The sequence below is a fragment of the Apus apus genome, chromosome 11 (genome assembly GCF_020740795.1).
Source record: "Apus apus isolate bApuApu2 chromosome 11, bApuApu2.pri.cur, whole genome shotgun sequence".
NCBI lineage: Eukaryota > Metazoa > Chordata > Aves > Apodiformes > Apodidae > Apus > Apus apus.
The window spans coordinates 17,430,899-17,443,559 of NC_067292.1; the positions used below are offsets into that span (position 1 = coordinate 17,430,899).

Here is a 12,661-nt window from a genome sequence, read left to right on the forward strand (position 1 = left end):
GGGTTTAGTTCCAAGGGTATTTCTACCATTGTGGTGCTGAGTTAACTAGCTCTTTTCCTTTTGTAGTCCCATCCTGTGCTAGCTGGATGATTTTAGAGGCTCAGAAGAGGGAACTAGTTTGATTGAGGGGGAAAAAGTCACCCTCCTTCCCATTCTCTTACTTTTTAGATGGAATAGTTCCATGATCATTCCAACCACACAGCTTCTGGAATCACTTTGCCAGTACAATGCAGTGGGTGGAGTAGAAATGAGCACTCCTTAAGCAGCTTTGCTGCTGGATGGACAGATACTGTAATTATGCAGCATGAGTCATCCATTTGATTCCTGAACCTTTTCCTTGCTTTACTAGGTTTTAAAAATTAAGAGGTAGGGAGGTACTGGGAGGAAGAACCTGCGGGTGGAAATTTGTATAAAATTTGTGTGGAAATTTTGTATAAAAAGTATGTTATATTGATATCTGTAAAGTACATTTATCCATATAAAAGCCACATTAGAGGTCAGTGCTTCCATGTTATTCTGTATTAATTTTAAAATAACTTTGATTAAAATAGTAGAATTCTCTCCACAGGCAATGCTTAGGATTTGCTCTTCAAGGATGTGGTGGATGAAACAATTTCCTTTCCTTAGAATGGGGGCAAAGGGGTGTGGGGGGGTAAGATAGAGTAGGATTTTTTATATATATATATATATACATACACATACATATATACACATACATACACAGTCTATTTGGAAAAAAAAAAAAGTTCTAAAAGCTAATGACAAAATACAGTGTTCTTCTCATTGCAAGGTCTTCTTTGCAAAGCACTTGTTTTCACACAGTATATTTACTTGTTAGAAATAATGGCTTAGAAAATATTAATGGTTTTAACATATTCCTCCCTCCTACCACTTCCTGCCCCAAAGTGAAACAAAATACAGAAATGTATGTTTCTGACCAAATGTCAGAGATGCCCTGTGGTAGGCTTTTTTCCTTGACTCTTGGAGTTTTAAATTATTAGCAGAAAACTAGAATTAACTATTGACTGATAAGCCAGACTTAATGAAGAAATATTTTGGGAGGGGGACCCCTCTCAAAAGCACAAATGGTTGAAAAGTGGATGGCTGGTTTTTGTGGCAACATGCTAGTTTTGCATAATTTTTACATCTTGATGTATTGTTTCCTGATGAATTATCAGATTATCAAGTCTGTTGAAAAATATTTTAGAATACCTGTTCTGGTTGGATATGTGAATATTTGCAGAGGTGTCCATCTTGTGGAAATAAAAGCACCCTGCCATCTTTTAAAGATTGCTGTAGCTGACCCTTTCCACGAGCGTTTTAGGCAGAGAACTAATAGAGAAAATTAATCTGTAGCTTTTTGCTATTGAGTACTGAAGATATGTACACAAATGGGCAAAATACAAACCAATGCTTTTAGGGTACAGTGAAAGATCTTTAAAACAAATGGGAGATATTTTATAATGTTAGAATTTATTTAGAAGCTGGCACAGGAGAACTTCTCTAAATATAAAATGGGCAAGCAGGCAGAATGCAATAAAGACTACACCTGTCCACAAGTCCACTAAATAAAACTAATAAGCTGTAAACACTTGCTGCCAAAAATGTGTAGCATATGAAAAAATGTGTGTTGTGTGTGTTGAGTCAAATTTCTGTGTCCTCATCAAAGATAAGTGTAGACAAGTGACAGTGGATAGACCAGTGCAAGAAGTCTAGGAACTAGGTAGCGTCTTCTCTATCTAGGAATCATGAAATACCTGTTGATGATGCCATTAAGCAAGTGCCTAGGCAGATGAGCACTCTTTCCGTGGCATATTGAACTGGCAATTTAAAGAATATTCAGCAATGAAGTTATTTGATAATTTTATTTATTACATTATTACTGTTAAGATCCTGCTTTTTTCCACCCTTCAGCCTTCTTCAGGATGATGGATAAGAAATCACTTTATTTGTGTGTCTCATGTTTCGCTCCCCTCCACTTGGAAAATCCCTTTCTTTTTTGGATCTTAATGTACTGATAGTAGATCTGTCCCCTCATTTGCTTAGTACCCCAACATTTCATGAAGATGCTGGTTTAATGACTTTTTCTTGCACTTCTGCTGTTAGAGCTTGAGCTTTACTCACAGAAAAAAAAAAAAGTCAATTTCTTTCAGTAAATCTCTTTGAAATACCCGTTTCTAGGCTTTTGCATCAAGTCATTTCAGATTCTTTTATTAATTGGATTCTTTTTTTCTTTCACTCCTTTCCCAAATACTGGCTGTTGGAAGGGAAACATAGACACTTCAAATTACACTTTCTTATTTAGATAGCCCATGTCAGTATAGGTTATAAATAGTCTAGAAGAATACCAGAAAAAAATGTTTCTTGCTAGACTGTATTAAAATTCAAATATCTAAATTTTATTAGCTTGCTTAGTCTCAGGAACATCTGAAAGGTGTTATTGTGCTCCTGTGAATTACCTTAAGCACATCCTTAAATAGAAATTTCAGAATTTCAAGGACTTACTTAGTAAATATTTATGAAGCTATGTAATATTGGGAAGCTTTCCAAGACTCATCCCTTTTATTAAAATGTTATTGTTTAGATTCTAATCAGCCTCCTCAAGTACTCATTTGCTATATTAGGAAGATGAGTAACAAATAGTATTTTGCAGTGCTCCATACACTTGCTTTAGAGAAATTACTGTTCAGTGTTAGTGTATATAGCTCTTCTGTGTCTGATCCATCTCCCCTGAAACAGGTTTGCAGCTGTAACATTTCCAGAAAGTTGGGGGGAAAAAAAATTAGTCTGTTTTGCAATGCTTTATTTAAACTTAATCAAGGGGAATAAAAAGGGTAGAGGAATGATCTAGAAACCAATACTGAGCAATTAAGAGAATATAATATGTTTTTGGTGAGAACTTGTAGTAAAAGTACAGTTTATAAGACATCAGCAACATTTGTGATGTTAACAACCATGGTTACAGTGTTCTGGAGTTGACAGCCATGGCCAGGCCTGGTGGGGCTTTTGTTACAAGAGTGGACAATGATGAGACAACTGAAAAGGGTTGGGGTTCTGTTATTGTTGCTTCTGGGTTTGTTGTTTCATTTTCTTTTGCTTTAAGCTCATTACTTTAAACATGAATGTTTGGTGGAACAGTAAGTTTCAGATTTTGTAAAGTAGATCTTGAGGATTCAGTTTGTGTCTCAACCAAACAGGCACTTTGTAGGGTAGTAAACCTAAAAAGTAATTCATTTTTTTGTTTCTTTAACCGCTGAAGTATGTGATGGGATCAAACGGTGCTTTTGTGTCTGGTAGGTAACCCGCCAATATTCATTAATGGCCAAAAATCTTGAGATAAAACCTAGTTGCTTTTTCTGTGCCTTCCTTCATGGAATTCTTAAGAGACTTATACACCCACTGTAGATATAGTTGTAGATGTAGTGATGTAGAACCCACTATATAAACTGTTGTCTTCAGACTCTGTGTCACAACTGTAGTCTAGAGCACCAAGAACTGATGGGAGTAGTTTCTTTGTTCCAGTGGTGATGAACAGACAGGCTTTGATAGATGTATTTACAGTTCAGAAATCGGTCTAGTGATGGATACTTGGTGGCAACTTGAGAGTATTTTACTTGCAATTATCTGGCAGTGACCTCTGGAAACTAGGATTGCTGACAAAGTTGCTTTTTCTCTTTTGAAAAATAATAGTTCAAATATCATGGGAGATGGCCAAATACTTGGAAAAGTTGTTTCTTCTGTATGGATCCTTCTCTTGAAAGTCTGGGGAGTAGAGAGAAACAGAATGATGTATTTTTAACAAAACTGTTGGGACTTCAGTCTTAATTTTATAGATCTTAGGGTGTGAGTGGACTGTAGGCAAACCTAGTCTGCTAAATAGTTATCTTATTTTGATAAATAGAAATAACACCAGCTATGCTACATTGGCAAAACTTTAAAGTGAAAATATTTGCAAATCACTTACTTTGAAGATAAGGACATACTTAAGAGAAAGAGAACTTTGAACCTCTTTTTTTAATAAGCTAGGCTATTGCTGTAATGTTTACACGCCATTAATGAATCCAGAGAAATTCAGGTAGTGTTTGATATGCAACCTTTGTGCTGTACGTGTGATTCAGCTCTCTGCTTTGCTCTGAAAAGATAGTGTGTAGATTTTACTTGGCAGTATATTGTATCAGTACTCTGAAAGCACAGTTACTGCAGGTCTGCTAGTAGCAGAACAGTGATATTTTCAATGTAAACAGTATTTTAAAAGGCTATTGATAGGCCACTGTCGCAACTGGAATGACACCAAACTTACTTCAAAATTACTCCACTGGGGAGAATGTTGCTTTGTTCTAGGTAGCAAAGAGCAACAATATTTTGGCTCACAAACATTCTGGAAAAGAACCATAGTATTGCATCAGATTTATGATGTGAGATTCTCAGGAGTTTGCTGTGTTGCAACATTGACTTGTCTAGGATATGCTGTTAGTTAATATCTGCAAAAACTTGGAATGAAGAAAAGTTGTGGAATATCTATTGTATGGTCAGTTAGCTTTTTCCCACAGTGACAGATTTTGATGTGTTGGAAGGAGCTGTGAGTGGAAAATGTTATTTTTGCTGCAACTAAGTAATAATAAAAGAATCACTCTAGGAGATCTGTGAATGTCAACCAACGAAGGAAATACTTTCACAAGCATCTTGAGATCCTACTGGATATCTTTAAAAGGTTATTTCTAGAATTAGTGACTACAAAGAGGCAGGAATATGTTCATACAGAGTGGCTAAAATGAGTTCTTATACTAGTTCCACTTGTTTTCAAAAACTTTCTAAGTGGGGAGTCCAGAAGAGCATTAGATTAAAACTGAGCTAATTGCACATGTGCTTCAGCTGAGGTACCAGCCTTAGCAGTTTGTCCCTGCAGAGACCCCGCTATTTGTCCAATGAATTACCCAGGAAGAGTGCTACAAATGGAAGATAACTGTTTTAAGTTTGTAACTGTATTGTTTTTAGTGGCTCTCTTAACCTTTGCTCTTCCTTCTCTCCCACATGTACTGCTGCAGGGTCACAGTCAAATGCAAAGAAGCCCACTTGTTTCTGGGGTTGGTTTCCTCCTGTGCAAGAGGCGTAGTCAGCCCATGAGCTGGCCCCTTACATCTGCAGGTCTGAATACTGAAGCCCATCTGGACACATTTGGCTGTCCTTGTGCTGAATATTAGATGTTTCTCCATCAATTTGTGCAGCCTGAGTCAGTTGCGTTTTAGAGATGATGGTTGTAGAGGAAGACAGTATCTGTTAAATTAATATTTATTAAATTATCACTTTGGTGATCATTTCAAATGCAGTGGCTTCTCTGAGGATGTTACTGAAGGATTGCTTCTTTACTACTTAGTTTCCTTTAATAGCTGCTGTTCTCTGAAGCCTTTAATCTTGATGTGATAGGAGTATGAGCTTTTGGAGACTTGCATTAATCAGATTATAAAACTCTCCTGGTATTACTGAAAGAAGGTTTACAGATTGGTACTGTTTCAGGAACATGCTAAGAACTGATTTAATGAAAGTTTTAGAATTACTGTCATTATTTCTGTTTCCTGACATGATTTGTTGCTTTACTAGTAGGTTACTGTGTGGTTAGTAAGGTTTTTTGCTCATATAAACAAAAAAAAAATTAGGAAACGTTTGTAAAAGACTAGGTCTCAAGCTATGGTAACAGTAATTTGGCAATGAAGCAGGCAGAATTTTGTAAAGGAACACGTGGAAGTGTCTGCAAATGTGTTCTTCCCCCATCAAGTCTGAAAAGGGGGGGATGGGTTAAATAACAAATGTTCTTATTTCACTTATTATTTTGGCCTGAAATTACTTGAAAAAAGTCCACAGTCACCAGCTGATCTGGATTCTGGGTTCTGAATGCAAAATTAGATGGCTTTATCAATAATGCAAATGCTATTGTACTGTGTCTAAGCTGGAGGAGAAATGAGTCTTTTTGTAACACCAAATTTTTGCTCATTTCTGAGGCAGCTGAACTTCTTATTCTTAAACAAGTTTCAGGTATTTTAAGAGTAACGCAGCACTAGATTTTGAACTTGTCTAAGCCCCAAACTATCAGATCACTGGAGTTCAAGGCACAGTTAAAAGCTGATAAATAACTGGTGATGTAGAAGTCTAGCAGTTCTACCACTGATCCTCACCTGATAGTGCAGACGGAACAATATTTGATTGAGAACAGGTCCTTACGTGCAGTAGAGCTGGCAGCTTCAGACTTACTTTCCCCTGTGGAACATCTGGTACAAAAATAGCATTACCTGATATTGAAGTGTTCAAAATATATGGAAACTTGTTACCTCTTACCCCCCAAACACTGACATGATTCTTCTGGTTTTATATCGATTTCTACATAGTGTAAACAAACACAACAACAACAAAACCCAAACCAAAACAAACAAACAAAAACCCCAACCAATAAGAGTTTGTGAACTGTATTTTGGTGTTTTTAAAATGTATTTAGTGTCCAAACTTGTGGGTCTGTGTGGCTTTCAGAAGGTGACAGTGCTGGCTAGGAAGTTCCCATTCTGCCTCTCTCTCCCACTAGTTCTGTTTGAAGAAGCTCTATATATAGCTGAGGCTCAGGTAAATTAATAGGATTTAAAAGTTTACCTTTTGCATTTTAAAATGAGGTTAGATCACTGATCCAGTTCAGTGTGTATCTCTACAGCATTTGTCTCAAAAAAGTTAAAAGTGATGTGGAAGCAGAAATCCTCAGAAGTACTCATGGCCAGTGTACCCTAAAACTTAGTAAGATTCCATTGCTACTAAGAAGTGGGGGGTGATGGAGACAGCAAGAAAAATATTCAGAGAGAAACAGCAGTTTGGGTATCCAACTGCTACATCTAGAAAACATCTATTTGATGCAGCACAGCCTCAAAGGCTATGTAATTTAATTGGAAAACTGTGTTCTGAAAGCCTTCCAATTTTTTGATGTTTTAGGCATTTGCCCATGTGTTGTGTTTTTGCTTGCTCTCTCATGCTGATATTTCCTATTTGTTTTCAAAGAATGACAAAATTTTGAGGCTTCATTATTTTCCTGTCTCTGTGTTTGTACTAGTATTCCAAATATTTTTTGAGGAGATAATGGGAGTTTGATACAACTTGTACCACATTTTGATTAGTTAATTGCAGAAGGAGTAAACCTCTTTGAGAGGTATGGGAGAGTGGTCACAAGCAACAAATACTTCTTTCTTGACTGAGTTTATGATTAAACTTTCAGTTATACCTCCCAGAAATTGATATATTGTCTGCAGTGTGCATCTTATCCTAAGTTGTCTTAGGGACCATATCTATTCACTCTGTATGCCAGCTATTTTGACACAGAATATTTGGTTATATGGAGGGGGAAAAGGTTTCCAGAAATACTAAAGAAAAATTTCTCGCATGCTAGATTTCTTTTTAAACTCCTTTTAGTATCTTCTAATCCTGACATTTTCTTTCCTTTTTCAGACTGAAGACTTGAGTCCTCTTCTCCTTCAGTAGCTATAAAAGTGAATGGCAAGGTCTAGTTGATAGCCAATAGTAGCATTTAGGCAGTACATCTTGGCCTGTGGTAAGTATCTGGAAGGATTGGGCTTATACTGCATTCCTGCCAGTTTCCTCTTTTATTGCTGACATTACCAGTTATCTCCTACCCAGCAAATACTATTGCTGTGGAAGGACAAGTCATCAGGTCTCCTTACTGGGGGAAAAAGAGTCTTTGCTGTACACTGAATGGTTGTGGAAATGATTTATTGCTCACATCTCTTCCTTTCAGTAAGAAGAAAGGGAAATAGTTTTGTTTCTCCCATGGCTCTTGGAAAGGTGTTTCAGGAGATAAGGCTGCTGTTATGTTAGCTTTCTCCTGAGGGGCACAGAAGAGGTACTCCATGAAGCAGCAGGTCAAAAGGCTTGTAGGTTTTTCTCCTGCAGGAGGAGGCCAGCAAATGGTGCCCTTTCTTGTCTCTCTTTTCCATGCCTAGTGACAGTGGTTTTTGTAGTACAAGGTAGATGTGTGGTACTGCAGACTGAGCCCAAGTCCGTCCAGATACTTGCTAAAGACAGAGGTTTTTTCTCTCTTGTTCAGTCCAAACATTATATTCTTTCTCAACTGTGAATATGTTTTATAGGTCTTAGCTAAATTCTCCAGAAGGTAAAATTCATCTTTCTTGGACCTGTGGCTATTCATGTTTGTGGAAATTTGCATGCCTTTGGATAGGTGGTGGGTTTTTTCCTGATTTCCTGTAAAGTGGAAGGAAACTGAATTGAGCTTTCTCAGATGATGATACAAACCAGTATTTGTCCATCTCTTTAAATCCTTATTTGCTTTCCTTGTTGGTCAGAGTAAGGTAGTACTAAACTATTTTAATAGCAGCTTATTTTTATTGTAAAATTTCTTGTTTGGTCCACAATGCTATAAACATTCACTTGTAAATGCTCACAAAATAATTTGCTCTATGAGGTAATTACTGACTTGAATCTGACTGTTCATTTTATTGGAATCCTAAGTCTGTAAATCTGTGCAGGTAAAAAAGGGTAGGTATGAAAACATTGGTGATACCATGTGGCTTATTTCCCTTTGTGGTCCTTCTGTATTACTTCTGTTACTGCATTTTGTTCTCCTCCTTCCCTGGAGTGACTTTGCTACTCTGTGTATGGGTTTATATAATCTGTGGATAAGCTAGGTGTGTACTTTAGGTTTCTTTGATGTCTGTTGCAGTAAGGAAGTCAATGGGACTACTAGCTTTAAAAATCTGGATCATTATGTAGTGTTCATTTTAATTATAGTTAATAAAGTGCAGTGCTCATTGAATCATAGAACATAGAATCATAGATCTATTCAGGTTGGAAAAGACCCTTGGGATCACCAAGTCCAACCATCATCCCTACTCTGCAAAGTTCTCCCCTAAATCATATCCACCAACACCACATCTAAACGACCCTTAAACAGATCCAGGGGACTCCAAAAAAAAAAAAAAAAAAGAAAAACAAGAACAACAAGCTGGAAGATAATAATGCAGGGAGTTAAAACTTAATGACTTGCAGACTGAACTTTGCTGTTCCCTCTAAACAACATTTGAACTTGCTTGTTTATACACTTGAGAATAAAAAAATTAATATAACTGCATGATAGAACAGCACTGCTAATGTGGGGTAGGGGGATCCTAGAATGCCTTTCTTTAATCAGATATTGGAATGAAGAAATTCCTTTCTCACAACCGCAGAAGAATTACTTAATTGAAGAGTTCAATGAGCCGGCAACATTTTAGGATTTTCAAGTACCAGTTTTATTCCAATAGGTATTTTTACTTTGTCATCATTTGTTAAGAGAGTGACATCATTGTCTATGTTTTATGGTGAAGTTACTTTTGCTTGTGCTGTGGCCAAATGGCATAGTTTGTTTAACCACAGTGTGCTTGTCTTGATTGCAGCACATCTTCACTGCCACCTCTTGACTGGCCTTTACCAAGTCATTATGGGCAGTGTGAACTGAAAATAGAAGTCCAGCCCAAAACTCATCACAGAGCTCACTATGAAACAGAAGGAAGCAGAGGAGCAGTAAAAGCATCTACTGGAGGACACCCTGTGGTGAAGGTAGGAAGTCTTGAATAGAACACAGTTCTTTAACTACAATTATTAGTATTTACAATGCAGTGCTTTGTTACCTTGTGTGAAGCTGACAGTCCTATTTAAGATTTTCTCCCTCAAATGTAACTTGTTCAATACAAAAGTTAGTTTTAGATGTTTAAAAATTCACAGTTTGCTACAGTGCATGTCACAGGTTTCTCTTGGATGCAGTGCTATGCTTGTGAACGGATTCATGGTGCAATAGTGTATTACTTAACGTATTCAACGTGGGCTTTGAGAAGGAAGGAGTATGCATGGGGACAGGCAAAAGTAATGATAATAGATTAGTTGGAGCTATACTGAAGAACTGCTTCATCTGAATCAGAAATTGTGTTTCTTTTAGTGTTGATGGTGTTTCTGCATACTATAAATGCCTCTTGTTCCTGGTTTCATTAGGTTATTTCTGTGAAGTGGTATCCATAAATTCTTAACTTTCCATTTAACCGTCACTTAAATGTTTGAAGCAAATTGACCTTGACTCTTCTGTCTGTAGCATGAACCAAAGATTATTACAGTTAAATGGGAGCTATCTTACTAAGTAAGGCATCACCTACTTTGATTAGATTTGGTAAACTGTGAGGGCAAGTAAGACCTGCTTTTTTATATATATAGTTTCTCTTGTCTTAATGGAATCATACAAGCCTTTTTGTTGCTTAGAACAGTTTAGATCAGTTTTGGGACTAGAGAAAATACTGTAGCCTTATCTGGCTAACAGAGGGTTGTGATGTACTGACTCTTGATAACTGGTACCTGCTGTTAACAGCTGCTTTGGCTGGGCTCTTCTGCTAGTGCTAAATATTCCAAATGCTAATGGCATCTAAAGATTATTATTTAAGTGTTTTGCCAACACCAGCCAATAATTGTTGAGCTCAGAATTAAATGTAAGGTCCTGATAAATTAGGCTTGGCTTTCATAAGCAATCTTTGCCATCATACTCTCTTCAAAGGGAAGGATGTGAGGCTTGTTACTGTGGGTGTAACTCTGCAGGAGCTGTGACATGCTCCTCTCTGACTCTCAGAAGACAGGTGTGCATACACAGATGTCTTGCTCTATGCTGGGAGGAATTCTGGGTTACTTCGGGGTACTCACTGATACCTCCTTTAATATCCATGGTGCCAGCTGGCTTAGGCAGCTTGAAAGGGAACCCATGTTCCCATTCACTGGACATGGGAAAGGTAGTGCAGAGGAACTGTGGGACTTCTCAGGATGCCTTGATTTATCAGTTTGTCACATCCCCTTGGGTGAAAGCAGTGTCTCTTCATTTATTCACCTTGATCTTGCTTAATGATCTTTATCTTAGTCCCAAGCCAGGTTAAGATAAAATTTAATCGTTCATTTATGAGTCAAATCAACCAGTAATTACAAAATCTTAAGACAAATAGGAAAAAATAGTGACCTACTTACAGTAAGGTTACAGCAGGTTCTGTCTCTTCTCCTAAATCCAGGATATTTCCTCTTCCTTTCCAGCAATGCAGTCAGGGTTTCAGTCCTTAGTCTTTCAATACAGCAGATTTTACCTTAAAATGTGGTTGATATATTTATCCTAATCCAATAGTTGGAAGTAACTCATTACAGTTTGAGACCAGATGTAAAGTTAGTCCTCATTATTTTTTTTCCTGCTTATACTGTAGTTAAATACACTATGACTTTTTCTCCTTAGAGTTTGTTCCTTCTCTCTGGCAAGTAAATTCTGACATGCTTTGTAATTGGAACAGGTCTCATATTATACCTACACCAGTTAAGATGTCCCAGTAGAATTTAATGTCTTGGCCTGTCTGCCCCTTTCTACTTGCCTAAGCAGTACTCTCCCTCCAAGCTCTTCATCTGATTAATTTCTTCCCTCAACCTGAATTTACTAATATTCTTTGAGCTATTTATCAAACTCTGTTTCTTCTCTGATAGCTTACCTTGAATTTTGTCATTTCTCCTTTTTTCCTCTTAAGACTTCGTAGCTTTTCTTTCTCTCCCTCAAAAAATAAGGGCTGGTTATGTACATCCTGGCTTCTTTCTTGAATGTCTTTCCTTTTCCTTCCATTTTCATTCTTAAACTGAGCTCTTTATCCAACTTTCATGTTCCCTACAAAGTTGCTCAATATTTTCCTTCTCACAATACCATGGCCTAACCAGCTCCAGCCTTCCCTTACTGTCAGACCCACTAGATTTCTTAGCATAGCAGAGGCAAGGGCCAAGTGCTTATCAGGGAAGTGTATGCCACAAACCAGAGAAAACTGAGGATGCCTGGATGAGGCTGCAGTCTGAAAGCTGGCCAGGCACATTTCTTCGTGTGGAGCATTGTGTTTCTTTAGTTGCTGGAGAAAAAGTAGTTGTAACTTTCCCATGACAAGGTGCTGGCACTGAAATTTAACATACTTAAAGAGGACAGGAACTTGGGAGATTTTAGCTGACAAAGTAAGTCTCTTCTGAGCTTTTCTGAATGGCATTCAGTTTTACTACTTTTATCCCTCTGGGTGCTTGTGCCTTGCACTAATATTTGCATTAAGGGAACTTGTTTTGCTGATGTTTATAAGATTTGACAAATGCATGTAGGCTTTGTTTTGCTTACAGTACTAGATGCTTCTAAGCTGCAGTAGGAGATTCAGTTAGAAAAGACAGATCTGTAATCCCTGTGATTTACAGCAGTGGTTTTAAAGGCTTTTTATTTGCATTAGAATTGTGAAATACCTTGCTATGACAAGAAAGCAGTTTCAAGAATATGGATTAGTATTTATGTGTCTGACAGTGTCATGATTAAACACATGGATTGTACTAGGCCTCTCTAAATTAAAATGAATACAAATGCAAATCAATATTCTATTTTGTGATTTGGTCTCTTCCAGCTGGATTAGAAGGTAATTGTTGTGCTTGATGGGAGAGAGGAAGTTGTTATGAAACAAAATATTGATTTGTATTAACTTTTTACTCACTGCTGGGAAAAAACAGTGTGCTAAGGGCCAAGTGTGGTGGAAGGTACATAACAAATAGCTGTAAGCAGATGAAAATCACTTCATTTAAATACAAATGTGAAATC

The 12,661-nt window shown here is 37.3% G+C and overlaps 1 protein-coding gene and 1 long non-coding RNA gene across 3 annotated transcripts in view; one reads left to right on the forward strand and one right to left on the reverse strand.

Moving 5' to 3' along the window:
* NFATC3 (nuclear factor of activated T cells 3) overlaps nt 1-12,661 on the forward strand; it is a 72,112-nt gene that overhangs the window by 18,060 nt on the left and 41,391 nt on the right. For both annotated transcript variants that reach the window (XM_051629072.1, XM_051629073.1), the window contains exon 3: nt 9,438-9,600. In XM_051629072.1, the coding sequence (XP_051485032.1) occupies nt 9,438-9,600 (163 nt within the window). The remainder of the gene's footprint in view (nt 1-9,437; nt 9,601-12,661) is intronic.
* LOC127389024 (uncharacterized) lies at nt 2,796-11,334 on the reverse strand. The gene is made up of 3 exons (XR_007890542.1): nt 11,038-11,334; nt 6,171-6,263; nt 2,796-3,762 (listed from the first exon to the last, which is right to left on the reverse strand). It is a non-coding gene; the product is annotated as an uncharacterized LOC127389024 (long non-coding RNA).